Here is a 22,619-nt window from a genome sequence, read left to right as displayed (position 1 = left end):
ACAGTGTTGTCATATACTCAGAGCAGGGATCTCCATATATGGGCATAAATGGGATTCTGTTAGGGATCTCCATATATGGGCATAAAATGGATCATATCCCAGATGGTGCTCTGTTAGGAGAACCAATAGAATCCATAATGGCCAAGACAGATGGCCAAGACAGGCACGACCTCGATTTTCGCCCTTAGGCGTCTTACTGGTTATGATTATCCCAATATTGGGATATATCCCAATAGAATGTATTCAGATGCCTTTGTTTGTTAGCATATTGTAGCGCAGTGCTTATAATATTTGTCTGTCTCAAACTCTCAAAACATACATTTTGGCTCCACATTAATATTTGCGCCATGGGGTGGAGCCATGGGGCACTGCAGCCTACTGCCTCTGCTTAAGTAGGCGGATAAACTTCAAACCGAGCCGTCGAAAAGAACCAGATCTGCTCTCCTCCAGATGTTGAACTTGAAGACGTGCACAGCACGCGTCGTATTCCAACAGTCGGTGACTCGGTGAGTCAGTCAGTCCGTCAGTCAGTCTGGGTGGTTATCGTGAAGCCAGTCACCGCCGTGCGTAAAAGGACAGGAGCGCTCCTGGAACCAGAGGAGAGATGAACCAAACGGCGAGCGTGTCTCACCACCACCATCAGATCGAGTACCAGCCAACAGCAAGGGATGCAAAGGTGCATTCATGTATTATTATTATCATCATTATTAGCTGATTTTACATTATTTTTCTTTCTCATTCTCGGTCTAACTCCAAGCGTGTGTAGACTATGAACGAACAGAACGATCCATGGTTCCATTAGATTAGGATCATAGCCTTATAATGAATAAATTAACCTGAGTACTTTATTATAATCATATATATATATATATATATGTTGTGCACATCAAAGAAAGAATAGTAATAGTAGTTTGGGGGGGTTGAAAAGTTCTTACGACTTTACATTTGCGCATGGAGACGCCGTGAGTGCACGTTATGCTCTGTGTCGGATATTCAGTGACATTTAGCCTACATTGCAGTGGTGGAAAAAGTACAAATTTTATCAATGTAGAAATACTTTGTTAAATAAATGCCCGGAATTTAAAAAAATGCTTTATTAAAAGTAGGAAGTTGGTATCAAAATGTTGCTTTAGTAAAAGTACAAAACTATTGGTAGGCCTATCAAAATGTACTTAAAGTACCAAAAGTAGAAAGTATTTATTGTGCAGAATTTCAAGTTTTCAAATGTATAAAACCTTTTGAAAATAGCAGATCTAAGCTCACAATGTGTTGCATTGCACACATTGTGAGTTTGTAGATCGGCTATTTTCTTTGTGTGTCCTGTATCTTTAAAGCTGGTTTCCATTGAGATAACATTGAATTACCAAGCAAAACGTTCAACTATATATCTGTAGTGTGAATGAGGCATTACAGTGTCACGATGGTTCCCCCCATGTTGTTATCTTGAGCAAGGTTTAGGCCTATAGAAACTACATTGATTTTAATACAGTCTTCGTTTTAACTGAGAACTTGTTGAATTATGGACGCAAAGCCATAAGTCTTTGGTTCACAAAATTATAATAATAACAGCACTCCAAATATATAGGCTATATATTTATATATTGTAGTAATTTCTATACGGTAAAGTCGGACCTGCGTGAAGTTGTCACCCCATATGGTGAAAACATATATAAAAATGGTGTCATTATTTAGTGCTGAATTTGTGCTGAATTGTGCCGTAAATTTTATAATTTGTGCTGGTATCATTTTTGAGATATATTTCAAGTTATAGTTTTGCTGAGCCTTGCACCCCCAATTTTTTGGCTCCAAATCGGGAAAAAAGGGTCTCATTCTTTAGTGCTGGATGTGCTCTAATTTGTGCCGTTGAAATCATCAATTGTGCTTTTATATATATTTATATATATAAATATTTATATGGTTATGAATTAGCAGATTTAGCAGCATTACAGGGGTGTGGCCAGCAGAGGGCGATGGAGATAATGGCAGAACATAGGAGCAGAACAGTGGTGTTATGTAGAATAACTAAAAAGTGATACCAGCACAAATTATAACATTTACGGCACAATTCAGCACAAATTCAGCACTAAAGAATGACACAATTTTTATATATTTTTTCATCATATGGGGTGCCAACTTCACAGAGCATAAAGTCGGAGGCGTCAATTGGGTATATGGCAGCTACAGGGAAAAAATAATATGTACTTCTTAAAATAAATTCATCATGCCTGTTGCTAAGGTATGGCAACATGACTGGTGTCTTGCACGCGCGCCTTCGCGTGCCTTAGCTTTTGCTGAACTGACGCCACTGGGTAAAGTCAAAGGAACGAGACAGAATGAGAGCAGAATGAAAGAAAGGGACCCTTCATTATTATTACTGGCAAATTATGTAAAGCAGTGCTTCTTCTTAGGCTGCTGGCAGATTCCTCTCACTCTGTTTGAAGGAGACATGCTGGGCTGGCAGAGCCTAATCCTAATCCCACACAATCCTCCACTGACAATATATATATCCTCCATATTATCAACTCTGTGGGGCAGAAACCTCTTATCTCCATCCACATTTTAACTTTTTGTGTTTTCTCGTAAATGAACGCCCTGCTTGACAGGGACATGCTGGGCCCCTGATTCAGCCCGGGAAAAAGAGTTGGAGAGGCCCTCATTGTGCGCTATAGAGAGATATCTCTCTATAGCGCTGCTGCTACTCAAAGATTTGCCATTTCAGATCATGACAAGTGACAAGCCACTGCCAGTGGGCCAATTACATGAGTTATATTTGGTCATTGTCGGGTGGAAACCTATGTCCAAAATCATTTTGAATGGTTTAAAATAGTGAAAACAGCCGATCTACAAGCACACAACGCCTCGCACCGCTAGGCGTTGTGTGCTTGTAGATCTGCTGTTTTCACTACTTTTGTGCGACAGCCTTGTATGATGAAGCAGGGCTTTGCTTTGGATTTGCTTTGGATTACGGAAGTTCGGAAAAGGGCGGTTTACAAGGCTAACAGGTTTCCACCCGACAAAGACAATTATTTTGCTGTCGGGTGGAAACCTTGTATCAAAACCTCCTTCCCTTGTTTTAAACCATTTCACATCGCTTGTAGATCGGCTATTTTCCCATACTTTAGTGCGACACTCCTGTGTGATGAAGTAGGGCATTCATTTATGAAACAACATAAAAAACAGGGAGATGTGAGGTTTCTGCCTGACACCAACGATATGCAAAGTGGTTGTGCTGTGTTAAGGCGAAATATGGAGTCCATTCAGAAGATGAGTATTAGATGTCCATGTTTTATTTAGAGACAGATGCAACAAGTCATGATACAGCATAATGCAACACAAGTCTTAAGCCTTGCCTGCCCTCAGCCTTCCACCTTGGTACAGATCCCTTCTCCCCTCCCCTGTGGTCTCCCTCTACAGTTCTACTGTACTCCATTCTCACAGATAAGAGATGCTATTCCAAACATGGTCTTATAAGGGTAACATACAAACAGCCACAGAAATACAGTTTTGCTGACAGAGATAAAGTAAGCGTTGGGGGAGCAGCTCAGCTGTTATAGCTGTAGTTGAGTTGAATCAGGGGCACAGTTCCGCCGATTTAAAACGAATCCAATACGGAACTAAAACTTCCTATGTTTGGCCGCTAGTTGCGCTGTTTTCCCCCCGCGAGGTACCAAAAAGAATTTGTCTACATTGGACCCCATTCGTTTTCCCGTTTGATTTTCTAACCTTAATAAACGTTGTCATAAATACTTTATGGTTCCTGTCGCTAGTGAAAAACGACAAAAAACGTCATTTTCGCAGCATAGAAACCAATGGATTCGCTTCGTCCATATTTTTTTACAGTCTATGAGTTGAATTAGCACATGGGTGGGTGACGTGACGTAACGTTTTCGCTGTCCTCGGTGTCAAACATGTATAAATAAAAAATATATTTGTCAAAAACCTTCTGAATATTGTGCAGGACATTAAGCTTTATGTGAACTTACTCAAGATTAAAACATTTCATTCCTCATTTCTTCAGAATTTTCAACCAAACATGGCAAAACTCATATGGTGTGACTGTCCTGACCTTGTTTCTCAAAGTGGGAACTTGAATAAAACTAAGAAAAAGAATTGCTAAAAATCATTTGAAAATGAACAAAATAAACAGGCAATTATTTGGACACCTATTGGCTAGAGAGGTCCTTCTTCTGTAAGGCTATTCAGCACTCCCAGCACAACTGCAAGACAGGTGTCTGAGGTGAGTTATGATTTTAACATTTTCATGAAATGCCATCTTGTTGAAACTTTGACAAACTCACCACTTTGGATGTCTGTTGGTGTGACACCTTTTCATTAAAAAAAAGCTTAAGTTATTTGAAGTTTTGGTCATATTTCCATGTAGATCTAGGTTGCTTTGTTATTAGCATGCTAATGTGTACATAGTAGCCTCAAGGTAAACCTAAATGCAGAAAACGTAATATGGTGTGACACTTAATCATAATGGTGTGACATGTCTGCTTGTCACGCCATATGACTTGATTGTCACACCATATGATTTATACTGTATTTAACTACAGATATAACAATAAATAACAAAGTTCCATGTTTCTTTTGTACATTTAAACATTTGTTTTAAACATTTTTACATAAAATGTAATTTAGCTTCATTCAGTGATACTTCAAATTCATCAGACAGAGCAGAAACCCTTTCACAGAAACCTTAACATATTGTTTCAATCTAAACAATATTTTCTCTTTGTCTTAAACTATACATTCCATTTTCTTTTGTCAGCTGGAAAATGACAAGTGCTGAGAGAACGAGAAAGTACAGGGAGAAACTAAACAATGACCCAGCAAGGAGAGAGGAGCCAAAGGGGCGAGACTGCATTTTCTACGAAGAGCAGGAGGTTGTCTGTGGCATAGCAGAACCGCAACAAGGCAGCCGGTTTGCTACCCTCACCAAATACGACTGGCTGATGTACAATACAGTCTAAATGTATAATCTAATCTGATCTAATACTTTTGTACTTTCACTCACTGGACAGTGGACAGTGTTAAGGTAGGACCCGAGACAAAACTAGCGAAAATAGCTGATCTACAAGCTCTCAACACGTTGTGCTGCGAGAGCTTGTAGATCAGCTATTTTCGGAGTTGCGCAACCCAGCACTCTTTAGCTAGTGGAGATGTGGTGTAATGTCATGATTCCTAATTACATTTGTTCAACACAAAATGCTGTGTTCAAGTTCAGGAGACTTCGGAAAAAAACAATTTACCTGAATGCTGAGTTCTGTTTCCACTAATTGGTGTTAATAAAATGTTGCCTTGGCTCCAAGTGTGGCTATGCGCCTTATTGTCTCTTTAGGATCCTTCTGCCGTGGGCCGGCAGAAGACTTAGGTGTGCGTAGCATTCCTGTGCACATCCTCATCATCCATCTACTACTACAATTCTTTCTTATCCCATGTTAAAGCCCTACAATAATATCCTGTTCAGAAATATTAAGGCCATGTTATCCTGGGTAATTGTTTAATCAATCAGTAAAGTTCAGTACTCACTAATAGGTAGGTTAAAACACAGTTTGCTTTGACACATGAAGATATGATCATACGGTGTGACACTAAATCATTTGGTGTGACATTCCAAATAGTGAAAAATCATACCTTTATTAATGATTAAACCAAAAAAATGTTTATGGATTACATTACGTTTTGACAGAATACATTTAAAATATGTTCTAAGATCATGAACATGGGCCTCACACAGAGTGTCGATTATGAAAAAAATATACAGATATAATTAATTTTCAAAAAACTATAGTGGATCACTGGTTAGTTATGATAAAGGACTTTGATAAAGTGAGTAACTTAACTCATCTAGTGCCTTTCGCGTGATGTCACGCGATAAGTACTAGAGTACGTATAGTGCCGAATGCGTGATGTCGCGCGAAAAGTAATATATTACTGTAACGGCGAGTAAAAATACCTAGTACAATGGCCGACGCTCCGGAGACGAAATCCGCGCTGATTTGTCATCATCACGGCTCCACGAGCACACAATAGTCATCCCATAACATTGAGGTGGACGGCCGATCTCATCTTTAATGTCCATTATCTCAAAACAACACTTTAGAAGCGAAGATGGAGGCAGATGCTCGCTTATAAAACACATGTATAAACGCTCCTATGCAATCCAGCATGGCACCACGTAAACAATGTTCGGTTCCGTCGCAGGATCCGATGACGTCAGACCGGAAGTACTTCCGGTCTAGACTTCTGGCCTTCAAAATAAGACAATGGCCGTTAATGGGGCCGGGAGGGGGCACTCTGGACCCCCTAATCCGTTAATGTCCTGGGCTCTGGATGAGTTAAGAAAGATGTACTCCATTTTCATTTTATGAACAATTATTTTCATGTCACACCATATGACGATTTTAGGCACAAGTACAACAAACTGCTGAATAAAGTCTGATTCCAATAAAATATCTAAAAACAAAATGTATTTCCATAAGGTTGAGAGTGAGTAGAACAAAAGTAAATAACTTTTATGCCTGCAATTTAAAGTTTTTTTAAAAACACATTTTTTGGGGCGTCACGTCACTGACCCACATGCACTGTGATAGCTAGTTGATTTCAGGAGGTTTGAATTCAGAGTCAGGACACCACTGATCAAACCTTAAATCAATGGATCCACAGGATCCCCAACATCCATTATCTTGGGATGGAACATTAATTTGCCAAAAAATAGCAGATCTACAAGCTTGTAGATTTGCTCTTTTTTTTGGCAAAGAGATTTGGTAGAGAGTGAAAAAAGACTGTATCAAGTACGTTATTTAATTTTTAATTAGCTTTCCCATAAGAACATGGTGGAGTGAAAGTACAGTTATAATTGCCTCTGAGAAGTACTGAAAACTGGAAATACTCCAGTGAAAACACCTAATTGTACTTTAAATACAGTACTTGAGTACATGTACTGTACTTTCCAGCACGCCTTTCTCTCCCTCTCGTTCACTCTTTTGTGAGATGCCTTGGTTCTCTGGTTTGAAGTAAAAAAAAATCACCCCCTCTCCCTACCCCCCCAATCTCCAGTCAAAATGATTGACAGCATGGAATTCACAGTCCTTTTTGAACAAACTGTACATATTTGACAGCCAGGTCCTTGGAGAATGTGACAACCCGTCTGTAAGCCTTTCTACTGCAGCCTCTCTGGAGAACACTATATGACCCGTATGAACCCACATGTATACAGTAGTGTCTGCCTTTTTCTTTCCTCTGAATCAAGGGTCTTCAACAGGGGGTCTGGGACCCCTAGGGGTCCTCAGAGTTACCCTAGCGTCCATATTCTGAGAACTTTAGCCAAAAATTGCATATCTACAAGCTCACGAAGAGGTTTGGTGTAGAGGGGAAAAAGAGCAGAGTGCAATGAGTGAAATGTCAAGTTTATTAAGTATTGACAGTTCAAGTGGTTAAATATCTGAAAACATCAAAATGACTCAGGAAATGCGACAATCGACAAAAACAAAAAATAATTCAAGGCTTCATGGGGCGTGTAATTAATAGAAAATATGATTTTTTTTGGGTGAACGAATTTATGTTGAACTCATCTCTATGCTTTATTAACTAATTAAGTTGGAGAGGCCCTCATTGCGCGCTATAGAGAGAGAGATCTCTCTATAGCGCTGCTGCTACTCAAAGATTTGCCATTTCAGATCATGACAAGTGACAAGCCAGTGGGCCAATTACATGAGTTATATTTTGTTGTTGTCGGGTGGAGACCTTGTATGTCCAAAACCATTTTGAAAATGGTTTAAAATAGTGAAAACAGCCGATCTACAAGCACACAACGCCTCGCACCGCGAGGCGTTGTGTGCTTGTAGATTGTCTGTTTTCACTACTTTTGTGCGACAGCCTTGTATGATGAAGCAGGGCTTTGCTTTACGAAAAAACGTACACATTTGTAACTTGGAGATACAAGGTTTCTGCCCGACAGTGACGATTTACTTTGTTGGCCGCCCAGCCCCCAAAATGGAACGAAGCCCGACATTTTATTTTTATTTTTTTCCTAATGGCCGGCCTGGACTGGCCGGGAATTAACCGGGCGTTCGGGAGTTGTCCCGCTTTTCCCAATGGCCAGCACGTCCCTGCCTACTATCTGTCTGTGTCTTCTACGCTGTCTCCCTTTCAGTTTTCGTATACCATCTGCCTCCTACATATCTTTCTGCTTTCCTACTGTGTCTCTCCTACGCTGGCTCCCTCCCTCTCGGCTTTATACCATCTGTCTCTCCTACACTCTCTCCCTTTCAGCTTTCCTACTGTCTGCAATCTGCTTGTCTGTCCTACGCTGTTTCCTCCTCAGCTTTCGTACCATCTGACTCTCCTCGGCTGTCGCTCTCTCTCAGCTTTCCTACTGTGTCTCTCAATATAGACCAGGTTATAGACCCCTTAGCTCTGAGGGAGATGAAGCAGGGACCCCCACTACATATCGTATGAAATTGTGTTGCAGATTAAAAATGTACATTATTACTTATACAGTTTAGACGTGACAGCACTATCATCTGTGTAGGTTGGATTAATGTGTATTTTCAAATATTTAACCACTTGAACTGTCAATACCTACTAGTCTGTTCCCTCTACACAACACCTCTGTGCCAAAAACTAGCCAATCTACAAGCTCATGAGCTTGTAGATCTGCTATTTTTTGGCTAATGTTCCTCTAAGAATAGGGATGCTAGGGTTCAAGTGATCAAACATGATCACTCAAAGATTTGGCGGACCCCCTGTAGTAACTCTGAGGACGCCCTAGGGGTCCCGGACCCCCTGTTGAAGACCTCTGACATAGACAATACAAAGTTCAGTGGGCTGCCAAACTCAACAATAATATCATCATCATCCATTATTCAACATATTGTTGCGGTGTGTCGTGCCAGTGTCGAAAAATATGGCAATGTATCAACAGGACATGTTATGCAAATCCCCCCCACAGAACTGGAGCAATACAAGTCTATGTATAGTATGAACACACATGTGGCTGAGCCCTCTGCATATGGAGTTTGATAAAATATGATAAACCGTCTACAAGTTACCTAGCAACAGCCAGGATGATGGAGAGCGTCTTGAGAGCAGGGGAGAGGGGGCGACAATGTGGGTGAGAGACACACTGAGAGAGACTCAGAGAGAGACTGAGACCAAGGCTACACAATCTGGATCTTTTTCTTAACTCAGATCTTCGTATATCCGCATAGAAAAATATCTAGGTGCACATGACAAAAATATCTAAGTCTAAAAAAATCCATGCCTACACAGATCCACTGAATCGGATATTTTTGTAAATCTTATCACTTGTTTATCCGGTTACAAAAACATCCGGTTTAGTGGCTGAAATCTCCAGCTTGCACAACAAAATGTACGATAATAAGCAAAAGATCCATATTCGTGTAGCCGCGGCGCCTAAGAGAGGGTAAGGAAGGAAGGAAGCTATAGGTTCATTTGTAGATCTGGCATAGTGTGTATAGTTTCAATGTACACATCATTCATTTATTGCAATTTACTATGAGAAATGTCACAGCTTGTCCCTGTGATGCCAGGGGGAACAAATCCCCTTTATGCCCATAGGCCTGTATATGGAGATATGGAGATCCCTGTGATGCCAGGGGAACAAATCCCTTTAATGCCCACATATGGAGATGTCGACATCCCTGATGCGGTTCCCTAGCATCCTTTAAAATCGCCTTGAAAAACCACTTACAGGCGGCAGCCGTTCGCAACTGGCAATAACAAACCTAGCCCAGCCTTACCCTCCCCTGACCCTTCTTTGTATTTACCCTATATTGTTTTGCACTGTTTTCTTTAGTCTCTGTTTATTTTTATATTTATTTTCTCCTGACCATATCTACTGCATAGTACTGTGTTCTATCCGTCTGTCATTCAATGTTATATGAGATACTTCAATGGATTCCTGTGTAAATAAGCCAAGTGCTTTCCTAGGATCTCCTTTTAGTTGACCTTAGTTGTACCAGTGAACTGTACCGTCATGAAACTGTACTTTTTTCTATGCAAACTTCTGATAAAGTCTTCAATCAATCAATCAATCAGATGTCCACATCACTGTGGTGCGCTGAGGCGTCTTACTAGTATTATACTCTATAGACTGATGATAGGTTCTTGTTTTTTTTTTTTTGAGAGGGGTGCACAATGGCTGTAAGACACTCTTGATGAAGGTCCGGAGGGACCGAAACGTCTGTTATTTGAAATAAAAACGAGCAGCTGAGCAAGAGCAGAGTGCAGGATTTTTGTTCATGAAATAGTATTTCATGATTGCTTCAGGTTCTTGGTTTTACCTATCCTAGAAAGACTGGATTTAGTGGATTAAGAGCGTCTGCTAAATGCCTGAATTGTAAATTGTAAGAAAAAAAAAGAAAAGTGTTGAAAGTAGGCCGGTAACCATATAGGTTAATGTGTCTTTCTCTAACCTTTGTTCACCTATAACTGAAAGTAGAGCGACCGTGTCGGCGACGGCGGCCATGATTGATGTCCATGAGGTTACATGTCCTGCTCATCGTGCAGTGTCCTTGTGGGGAGGAGCCACAACCACTTGTTACTGTGTGTACTGTTGGTCACTGGCAGTGTTAACCATGTCTGTGTATTATGCACAAGTGTGTTATTCCTACCGGAGCTGGGAGGAGCTTGTGCAAGGACGCACTGTGATTGGTCAGTAGACGAACGCGGCAGTCGGTCGCAGAAGCAGTCCCCACAACAATAATTACTATTCTGGACCCCCTGGTTTACTACTTCTAACGGCGCTGAGTCGGCTCATGCAACCATCGCAACGCTCAACAAGGCGACTCGCTCGCTACCGCTCGCTCGGCGGTGTCTCACGTGGATCATGGTCGCCTGAGACGGCACGCCTCCATCATGGTTTTGTCAATAACTCAGCTCCGGTAGGAAAAACTTCCTCGCGTATTATATAGACCACTTTTGGCTTGTTTTCTGTAAAGTTGCCTGTAAATATTGGTAGTGGCTGGTTATGGCTTTTTGTGCATAGTTGCTTATTTGAGCTTGTCTTCTAATGTTGAGTATACTTCATGTAACATAGTATTTCTACATTGCTGATCATTTGACTTCAGTAAAAGTACTTCTTCCATCACCGCAGAGAAAGTGCGAGGGAGATGGAAATAGAGAGATGAGTGAAATGGTAGCTTAGCAGTTTGAAAGCCTTTTAGCTCCTAATGGATGTGTACATACTGGACCTATTAAGTATAGTGAAGTAGAATTTACAGTGCAGGTTAATAATAACAACACACACATGAGAGTCTGTTGGACAGATTCTGTCCATACAATCTCCAAAACCGGGTTAAACGTCGGCACTCTCCGACACATTGCTGTTCCGACCACCTAAACCTAACCATAACACTAGCCTTAACCTAAAACTAACGCTGGTGAATGCTAACCGGTGAAAATCTAACCTGCCGATGCTGGTAAATGCTAACCTGGTGAGTAGCTAACCTGCCGATGCTGGTGAATGCTATAACCTGGTGATCGGAATGGCGACCCATCTCCCCAAAACTGAACTTTCCGTCGGAAAGGTCCGGTTCAACTACAAGATGACGTCTCTCGGAACTTCTGAAAAGCATTACCAAGTTCGGAAAGCTGCATGTCGGAAAGTCGGAACTCTCCGACGAAAATGTTGGTTTCGGAGAGAGCATATAAAAAGTGCAGGGTGTTTTAACTTAAATTAATCCAACCATCAACTACGCAAAAACTTAAAACAGAGGCATATTTGAAAAGTTGAACATTGTATTTATTCAAATTAACCCCATTACAGTGGCTTCTAAAATGCCAGAAAAATTTAATCAACCATAAATCTATACTAAGTCAATTAAAACAAACAACCTCACAATAAAACCAGCAGCAATAGGGGATGGTGATTTGGACAGTAAAAAAGGGAGACTCCACACCAGGAAGCCCCACACAACACAGCTCCGTCGGGGCAGAGTCCCAACAGAAGGTTGTGCTTGCAACCGTTCTGGCCTTGGCAGAGGACACGTCTACCTAAATCATGCACTTAATAACTAAAACTAAACCACATCTAAATGTCCACTGGCTCACAGTTAAATGGAAACTGATATTCTCTCAAGTTACCTCGTGACATACAGTACTGTATCTTAAGGGAAAAGGTTTACATATTTGACATAAGTGTAAGGTTCTATAGTAACAATGTAATTCTCAGGGGTGCCATGGATGAAAACGTTATTTACAGGGGTGACCTGAGCCAAAAATGTTTGGGAACCACCAGGTTACTTAACAGTCTTGTGTGATGAAGCACGGCTTTGCTTTACGAAAAAACGTTCAAATTTGAAACTTGGTTTCTGCCTGACAGTGACATGAAACTGAGGATGCAGTAATGTATGAATGCAGATCCTCGTCTCGGTACATTTCTAAATTCAGAGGCTCGAGGCATGTGGTGAGGTAGGCCTACTGCAGAGATTTAGATTTAGTCTCAAAGTGGGGGTCCGGGGACCCCCAGGAGTCCTTGAGGAGGGGGTTCCAGGGGTCTCTTGAGAAATGACACCTTCACTTTTGTTTCCAGTTCAAATCTATCTACTGCAGTGCCAACAATGGCATGCAGGCATTCATTTGAATTGATTGGTTTTCCAGAAGGTATGCCACGGAAACATGGGACTACCATTGTGCACATCATTTTACATGAATATCTTTTAGACAACGAGACACATTTTCCACAGAAAAATCTGAATCAGACAGGGACTGATTATCCCTTCATGGGCATTTGTGGCTTCTCCCACACAATGTCAGAGTGCCCTCTAGTGGTGTGTTTGTGTTGGCTCAGCCTCCTCAGGTTAACTTACTGTAGCTGTAGCCTGTAGGCATGTATCAAAAAAGCACCTTGGTTATACTGTAGTGGTTCTCAAAGATGTCAAGATGTGCATTTGGCCATGGACCCCCATCTGAAAAGAAATATCTGAAAAGAGAGATTTGTGTCGTATGTGCCATCCAAGTAAAAGTCTGGAATTCTAAAAGTACTTGAGTAAAAGTACAAACGTATTGGTATCAAAACATATTTAAAAAAGTACCAAAAGTAGAAAGTACTCTTATGCAGAATGTCGAGTTTTCAAATGTATACACATCTTTAGAAAATAGCAGATCTACAAGCTCACAATGTGTCACATCGCGGCACATCGTGAGCTTGTAGAACAGCTATTTCCAAATAGCCAAAATGCATATACTGTAGGGTTGAAGTGGTTAATGTAGGCCTATTGAATGAATTGAATTGTATTGGAGTACAAGTAAAATTACAGGAAAAATTACTAAAAATTGTCCTTAAGTACAGTACTTGAGTAAACGTACTTAGTAATTCTTTCCAAAGCTGCCCGCATGTTGCTGCTCAGATGTTTGGTGTGTCATAATGATGATGTCCTCCCGTCTCTCCTCCTGTCTCATGGACTGATTACTCCTCACTGTGATGGAAACGATCAGCTGACGCAACCCCATCAAAATGAACCTGGGTTGAATGATTTCAGAGAGAGAGAGAGAGAGAGAGAGAGAGACAGAGAGAGAGAGAGAGAGAGAGAGAGAGAGAGAGAGAGAGAGAGAGAGAGAGAGAGAGAGAGAGAGAGACTGGTAATGGACTGACATAACCGTGTAGACCATTCCATTTGTACACACTCTGAGTTAAATCAACATTGATTTTACAATATAGATTGGGGTCTCAGAGGTAGAAGTGCCATCAAATCAGGGTCCGTAGCCTAAAATGCATGTCAAACCGGGGGTCCTTGAAATTTAAATGGTTGGGAATCACTGCTAGAGCCGTAAAAATCTTCTCTAAAGGAGGTCTTTTCAAATGGGGGTCCGCGGGCTAATAAGTGTCAATTTGGGGGTCATTGACATGAAAAAGTTTGAGAAGCACTGGTGTAGACTAAGTATATAGTTACAAATCTCTCTCTAGGTCGTCCTCAGACCAGCCCATCGTCGCTTCCAGTCATCCCTGTTCTCCATACAGCTGGCTAGCTTTTTGGTGCTTTGCACTCCTGCATCTTTCTTGAGTAGGACTACATCCACGTATGTTAGTGTTGGACGTCCTTGTCCCCGGGGCCCATGTGTTGGTTCCCACAGCACCAATTTGATGGCTGGCAGTTCTTGATGTCTTTTTGGCAGCGTCCTGCTAGTCTCATTCTCCTGGCTTCTATTTTCTTGCTGACCCTTGGTTTTCCCTCATTCTGACTATTGCTGGTAACATGTGCAGTTGTGCACTCTTGCTGATGACGTTAAGTACTGCACGCAACATTCTGGTACAAATAATGAAAGAAAACAAAAAAAGAGAGAGATGCATGTGACAGTAGTCATGGCAGACCCTTGAACGGTAGTTGTGCCAGGTTTAGTGCAGATCAGAGTAAAAGTGTGCCTTGCAAGTCAGGACGTTATGTCTGTGACGCCCACTGTCCCCAATCGACCCATCCTCATCTTCATTTTAATATTGGATACTCCTCAGAATCATAATCATCTCACATCACAGGTTTACACAGGTGCAAAACAGTGGGCAAAATTCGTTTTTTGTTTAAGCTCCTTCGTTCTATTTATTTCCAGAAGAGAAAGGGAGTGGGAGCAATCTAGTGTGGGAGTGTAAAAGTGAACTCATAAGGGTAAATAAAATATTTACAGTCTCAGAGTTAGGCCGCCGCCTCACCATCCTCAACTGCAAAGCAATCAGACACATGAATGATCTGGCCAGAGAAAGGAAAATAATAAGCTTGGGAAATGCTAATAGTCCAGCACGACGATAAATAAACCTTGAAGCATAAAGCTAATTAATGTAAATAATTCATGTAAATTAGACATTTCATTACCAAAAAACTTGGTGGTGTTAATGCCACTGCATCAGACCTAGAAGTCACTTCTTCTAGGTCCAACAAGAATATCCATAACCCGTTTTTATAACCTGCTCCGCCCGGGATGATGTGTTGAAGGTCACCCAGATATGGCACAATGAATTAGGAGTGAACATTGATGAGGATGAATGGGGTGTCATATGGGGCCTTGGAAAGAAAATGTCTGTCTCAAATCGTGATGTTAGACTGCACCGATTGCAAATCTCTCCTAACAAAAAAACGAATATGAACCCACAGCTATCACCTCTGTGCCTAAAATGTAAAACACCAGTAGGGACCTACACTCATTGTGTCTGCATTGGTCTTGTCCTAAAATAAATAAAAATAAAATGTTGGATAGATCACTTTTTCAAGGATCCTCAGTGCAGGAACACTGGAAATCCAAAACAAGAATGCAGGAGACAGAGATAGGGGTGTCTCACCAAATTCTGGGCCCTGGGTACAAGGATTCGCCGTGGGCCCCCCATGAATGTTCTTCATGGGGGGAGGGGGTTTGAACACATTTAGACTGGGAAGTGGGAACGCATTATTATGCATTATTTTGTGTTTTAAATATTGAAAAATAGCAGATCTACAAGTTCACAGCGCGGCACCGAGTGCCGCACTGCACTCCAAAATGTTATGTATTTGGCCATGGACCCCCATCTCAAAATATTTAGTTCCTGGAACACCCCAGAAGCAAATTTTAATTACAAATGTTCGCTTAAAAAAAAAATATATATATATATATAAAGATTTGCACACATTTTCACGAATTTTCAAAAAAAGCAGATCTAGAAGCTTGCAGTGTGGCACTCGGTGCCGCGCTGTGAGCTTGTATATCTGCTATTTTTTAATAGCTAAAGTATAAAATATTTAAGGCCCCTCCACCTTGGGCCCTAGTAACTCAGTCCCACTTTTCGCCCCCCTTGTGACGCCCCTGGACAGACAGACAGACAGACAGACAGACAGACAGACAGACAGACAGACAGACAGACAGACAGACAGACAGACAGACAGACAGACAGACAGACAGACAGACAGACAGACAGACAGACAGACAGACAGACAGACAGACAGACAGACAGACAGAGGTCATAACAAACTGGACTTTACTTAGACCACGCAGTTTCACACAAAGGGACAGACAGCTTACGATCCAACACCGAACAAGCACAGGGACAGAGTATTTGTACTCTTTAGAGCTTGAGAGCACCAGTAGACTCAGAGGAGATTGGCCGAGAGGAATTAGCAGAGGTGGTAAAAGTACTCATATGTTTTACTAAAGTAAAAGTACTTAGTTACTTTACAACACATGAAATTAGGAGCAAAGATAGCGAGGGACTGAGGCCATGACACCTTTAACCAACTTAAACCACATATATGGTCGAGCAGAGTCCCTCAGGGCTCTATATCATCGTTGTCGGGTGGAAACCTTGTATGTCCAAAACTGTTCGTTTTGTATTTATCAATTTAAAAATGATCTAAACTAGTGAAAATAGCCGATCTACAAGCACACAACGCCTCACACCGCGAGGCGTTGTGTGCTTGTAGATCTGCTATTTTCACTAGTTCTGTGGGACACTTTTGTATGATGAACTAGAGCTTTGATTTACCAAAAAACATACACATTTGAAACTTGGAGATACAAGGTTTCTGCCCGACAGTGACGTTATACTATTGTGCTTTCTTTTCTGCCCGTTACCTCGGGGAAAGCTTTTGCTGAAAATAGCCGATCATCAGCAAGCTCACAACGCGTTGCAATTTGCTATACTAATCTGATTTGTTGAAATGTCAGCGTATTGATGATGACATGGATTGATTTCCCCAGGGCCTCTGGCAGCTCCCATGGGAGGCGGCGGGCACTTAGAAACAGACACAGCTCCCCGAGGAGGCCAACCAAGTGTGTCAGGAGGACTGAGATCAACTGAAGATTTTACTGGGTGCTGTGGTGTAACGTAACTAAGTACATTTATTCAAGTACTGTACTCAAGTCTTTGTTAGGCTGCACCAGTGCACCCACACCAAACTACCTATGAGAGTGGAATCCCATTCCGCCAATACATTTCAATGAGAATGGAGCGTTTTTTTTTGTTTTTTTGTTGCAGAAATCCTCTACTGGCATGAAACCGCTCCATTCCCATTGAAATGCATTGGCGGAATGGAGAATCCACTCTCATACAGGTACTTTGGTCAGGTGTGGCTTCAGCTTTCAGCCATAGGGTGCCCTCACACCAAAATACCTATGAGAGTGGAATCCGCGTTCCGCCAATGCATTTCAATGATAAGGGAGCGTTTTTTTGCAGAAATCCTCTGCTGGCATGAAACCGCTTCACTCTCATTGAAATGCATTGGCGGAACGCGGATTCCACTCTCATAGGTATTTTGGTGTGAGGGCACCCTTACTCTTACTTTACTGGAATATTTACAATTTTCATTACTTTTAATTCTACTCCACTATATCTCAGAGGCAAATATTGTACTTTTACTTTGACTAAATGTGTACATTTCCCATTTTAGTCAATGCTTCATATCCATAAAATCGGTGATGTGGTGTGGTTATTTTTGAAACACAGTTCTTATATGAGGTGATCTAAGATTCCACTAAGGGGATATCAATACAAAAAGTAACAATGTGAACCCGGGTAATATAATGCCATCTAGCGGCAGTGACGTCTGTTGGTCTATTGTTGCAACTGTCAGCTCGCAAGTTACTATGAAAACTAAGCTCCACCGGCTGTCTGTCAGGCTGTCCGTCATGTCACGTCACACTTTTGGCCCTACTCTTATCTCTGGCCCTCTTCTAGCGCCACCATCAGGCCAATTTTTGCAAAACACATTTTTGGACACTGCTCCTACAGATTTTGCCCTAAAATCACGCAAAGCGGTACACACACAGTATCTCTAAAGTCATGTCATCAACATGGATCTGTCGCATTTCCCAGATTCCCTCCTGATTGGCTACGATTGCCTTCTAAAGTTTGTGTATGTGACCTGACGGTCGCTTATCTCCCGATTAGGGAGTCTTACTGGTTATCATTCCTGAAAAAAGCACTTGTACCGACACATAGTTTGGTTTTACAACAGTGCTACCGCTCTGTGTTTGGTGGCTGCTTCCTAAATGTCCATGACATTCTATTCACAAGACCTTGGGTGCTGCCATGAAAACACGTGTTTCAAGGTTTTATTCACATCACTTTGAGTTATGAATGACTGTAGAAAGTGTTGAGGAAAGTGCATGTTTACTGTAGTTCTACTGCTTTATGCTAGTGTTGCTCTATGTGGTTGAGGTGCATTAGAGAGTGCGAGGGATTCAGAGAAGTGTGTGTGTGCATGCGTGCGTGCGTGCGTGCGTGCATGCGTGGGCCAAATCATCTTTCAGTAAAGTACATTTTGGTGGTTTAAACTCTATTAACATTTAACACCTAAGATTAGTTTTTAATAGGAAGAGAACCCCCATGGAGTCTAGACCATGGCTACTCAACTTAAGATGTCTCAGGGGCCACTCAGCAAAATACCAAAAGTTCAAGGGCCACAAGGCAAGCTAATTAAATTAAATTAGTTTAGGCAATGATTTTGTAACACACTACATGACTTTAAGGAAACACAGAAATCTGGCACATTTCCATCTATAAGGCCAAACCTCATTGAACAAAAAGATTGTCATGAAATGAATTATGAAATGATTAGGTTTCTTCTTTTGATATAAACAAAATAGCGAAAAAGTAAAAAAAAAGGATAAAACAAGACAAAAATAGTTTGTTAGGGGTGTTGGAGAGAAATGAAAAAAAAAGACATCAGAAAATATTTCTCCACACTGAAAGTAGAAAGAATATATTTCTATTGGTATGACCATTACAGGCCGCATAGACATGCCGCAACCGATATGCTGACTGCAGATTGGCGAGAAGTGCTCAACTCTTCAAGTTGTGAATGCCAGGATGTTTGTGAACTAACTCTTTTACCGCTATGTACGCTAACGTTCGCCCCCATTCTGGCGGGTTACTTTCGCCAATACGAGCGCTCGTTCGTTCGTTCTTCTTTTACCTTTTTTGAGCTCTAAGTTGAAGAAGGGTTGCGCGGGTGTGTACAGTAAAAACTCCTGTAACGCTGCTCTCAAATCTCCACCACACATAAACAACAATGCATGGCTAAATCACTTCCTGGCTGTTTTCTGTGGACCTGATCTAGAGAAAGCATTTCTATGCGCTGAGCGACGGGGCAAGGGAAGGGCCATTTGCACATTCATTCATTGCATGTGGCTGCCCCCTGCAGTCAGTTTGGCTCGATTACAGTCATGTCTGAGTGTTCCAATTAGTTTTAAAATAATGGATGTATAATGTTTTATAACATCGCAAAGTTAAGCTACTTTTAAGCTACTTTTGATGGCAGTGACACAAATAAATAAATAATAAAATAAAGCAGTAAAAGATGAAAGTGTGTTAGAGAGATCTTCCTTATTTATTGAACTTAGAGCTATACATTTTATGGTTAAAGAGGATTTGTGGTGTTGGGCTTACGATTAGGACATCATTTAGGTTTCATTTTGGAATGAAAACATTTGAGAAGCACTTGCCACATCGTTTCACGTCGCGTTCGAGCTTGTAGATCTGCTATTTTGGATACTTTTGTGTGACGCTGTAGTGTGATCAAGAATGTCATTAATTTAAGAACACAAGGTTTTTGCCCAACAGCAATGACATGCACTTGTGGTACAGCAGATGTGAAGCACTCTGGGTAAAAGCATCTCCTACCTCTACAACGCTATGGGGTCTATGGGGTTTCTTGGTGTATTCTACTGAGCTTTGAAAGGACCTGAATCCCCACAGGAATTCACAAGCCAGAATTCACAAGCCAGAGTCTGTTTGGTCACACGCACGCATACACACGCACGCATACACACGCACGCACGCACGCACGCACGCACGCACGCACGCACGCACGCACGCACGCACGCACACACGCGCACACACACACACACACACACAGAAACAAGTGCTCCAAAGAGAATGGTGAGGACAGATATCTCTGCCTTGGGGATGTGAGTGAACTTCCCAGACACCGGCATAGGTCAGAGCTATACTGGTGCACTGGAGAGGGAGCGAGACAGAGAGAGAGAGGGAGAGAGAGTGAGAGAGAGGGAGACAGAGAGACAAAGAGACAGAGCGATGATGACGAATGACTGCCTTGATAAATAAGAGTCAAAGACGGAGAGAGGAAAAGGAAGGCCAGACGCACAGAGACGTTGGAGATGAAAAGGAGGGAGAGAGATGGAGAGAGGAAGAAGAAACAGAGAGAGAGAGAGAGAGAGAGAGAGAGAGAGAGAGAGAGAGAGAGAGAGAGAGAGAGAGAGAGAGAGAGAGAGAAAACAGACTGATATATCATTTCCATGAGGTTTCTAGTTCCAACTGTTAAATATTTAACTAGGGAGAGAGAGAGAGAGAGAAAGTCCAAACCCACGCTTCAAGGATCTTTGCTTTTATGTGTCCTCTTTTTCCCTCTCTCCCTCTGTCTCTCTGTCTCTCTGTCTCTCTCTCTCTCTCTCTCTCTCTCTCTCTCTCTCTCTCTCTCTCTCTCTCTCTCTCTCTCTCTCTGAGCCTCTCCAGTCTGTGCCCTCTCTCCTATTTCCTCATATCACCTCTCTTTTTTCTCCAGAAGAGAAGACGAATCTCTTCTCTTGATCTATAGCTTTTGTCTCCCGCCCTCCCGCTCATTTGCCTGCATCAGTTCCTTTCTGACAGATTGGGCCTCGTTCAGCTCCCCCGGCTGTGTCCATCTTCCTAAGACAACGCATAAATCTGTCTTTCCACGTCTGCAGCAACGTGAGCTCTTTAATAACAACAAAGACATGAAGTAAAAAGACAGGGAGAGGGAAAAATGAAGCGCGCAAGAGCAGACAAATATCCTCGGGCGATGTCTTTTGTTGTGTCCCCCATGCTCATCGGTCCATTGTCATCCTCTCTCTCCTCTGTCTGTCTCCAGCTCTCGCTCTCTATTCTCTCTCACTCTCTCCCTTTATTCTCTCAATGTACTATTCCTTTACTCTCTATATTTCGTTACCAAACTATGTTTCTAAAAATGGAATAGACACACCATGGAGAGAGCACTTTAAAGAGGCGGTGCCAACGTTTGGTACTTTTTCTGGTTTTCATGTGTCTAGGAGGTTGACATGTACTTCATTAGACCCCCTGGTGTGGTTGTTATGAACAATTATGTATTCCCTTTGTATTTGTGGTTTCTTCCTGGAGGCTGACCTTGTGGGTCAAAAGTGCAGATCCAAAAACACAGATAAAATAATCATCCCCTCCCCTTTTACCATTCACCCGACACTGTGGGTGTGGTTAACTTCAGCTGGGTCACCAACTACCATGACAACCTAATGAACTGGTGGGTGTGGCCACATAAAAACGAATTTTAACTCTTTCTGTATACTTTTTTGGAAAACAATCTTCCCTCTAGTGTAATCATAATACCTGATAATCATCTTTAAGGTTCATTCTGATATAAGGGTCAATATCAAATTGCGGGAGTTTTTGGACAAGTAACTTGACCTTTTGTCAACTATGTTACTCTTTGTCCATCAAGTTTAACTTTACAGGGTCATTTAGTTGACTGTAACATAGTTGACAAAACATACTGTTTTCAGGTCAAAAATCAACATGGCTGCCTATCACCATACACCACATGATTCAACTAATTTTATTTTTGTTTAACTAATTAGAAGGTGGTGGTTGTTAAATTCGGACGGTTATTTAGTTATCATTTTAGGAATATTCAGCCATTTTGTATTATTAAGTGATCGTTTCCACAGTAAATGATTATGGTATTTGGAAAGAAGATCATATGAACATAACAAGCTTTATTTTTCTTTACTTTTAATGCAAACACATGCTAGATATATCCCTCGGACTGGAAAACTCCTGCAATTTGATATTGAACCCGTATGGAGCATGTACTGTACACACCACCGTTAACCATGATAAACACAGGTGATCTGCAGCAGTGGCGTGTTTTACATGGGATTGTAATGCAGTGAATGCTTTTGTTGCAGTTTTAAATCCTGGGGTTTCAAATGGTTGTCCGTTTTGTACATAAGGGAGACCCTACTAACAGTATATCACTGGTTTGCACAATGTTCAAGATCAGGCATCTGTATTTAGAACACTTAGTATTTAGTTGATGTCTATTGGGGAGTCTTTAGGTAGATTGCTCAACGTTCTTTCTGGGCAGGCAAAGTTAGCGATTCATCTATAAGTATAGGAAAGAAAATGGATGGAGGGAAGAGGTGAGACTGTTTAGTAGCTTTTAAGAATTTAGTCTTTAGTCAGTCTAAGCTGTTTGAATCTCTCTCTCTCTCTCTCTCTCTCTCCACCAGGGGTGTCACAACAAATTCTGGGCTCTGGGTACAAGGATTCACTGTAGGCCCCCCATGAATGTTCTTCATAGGGGGAGGGGGTTTAACCCATTTAGACTGGGAACGCATTACGCATTATTTTGTGCTTTAACTATTGAAAAATATCAGACATACAAGCTAACAGCCGCGCTGCGAGCTTGTAGATCTGCTATTTTTGAAAAATCATGAGAATTCGTTTTTTTTTTTAAAACCTATATTTCTATGTCAATTATGGTGCTCAAACTGTTTCATGTGAAGAACCCCCAAAATGATGTATTTGGGCCATGGACCCCCATGTCAAAATATTTAGTTCCCTAGTAACTCCAGCCATGGCTACACGGAGCTGGATATTTCTGAAGCTAGACATCTTTTTG

General features: G+C 41.6%; 1 protein-coding gene across 1 annotated transcript in view; it reads left to right on the top strand.

Annotated features, from left to right (window-relative positions):
* Positions 1 to 604: 604 nt before the first annotated feature.
* Positions 605 to 22,619, top strand: part of LOC308280112 (inactive dipeptidyl peptidase 10-like) — a gene marked incomplete at both ends in the record, with an annotated part of 105,280 nt that continues 83,265 nt past the window's right edge. Inside the window, one exon of the mRNA XM_080720375.1 lies at positions 605 to 676. Coding sequence (XP_080576501.1) covers positions 605 to 676 — 72 coding nt within the window. The remainder of the gene's footprint in view (positions 677 to 22,619) is intronic.

Source organism: Nannobrachium achirus (genome assembly GCF_963921795.1).
Source record: "Nannobrachium achirus genome assembly, chromosome: 24".
NCBI lineage: Eukaryota > Metazoa > Chordata > Actinopteri > Myctophiformes > Myctophidae > Nannobrachium > Nannobrachium achirus.
This window is presented reverse-complemented; position numbering and strand designations above follow the sequence as displayed.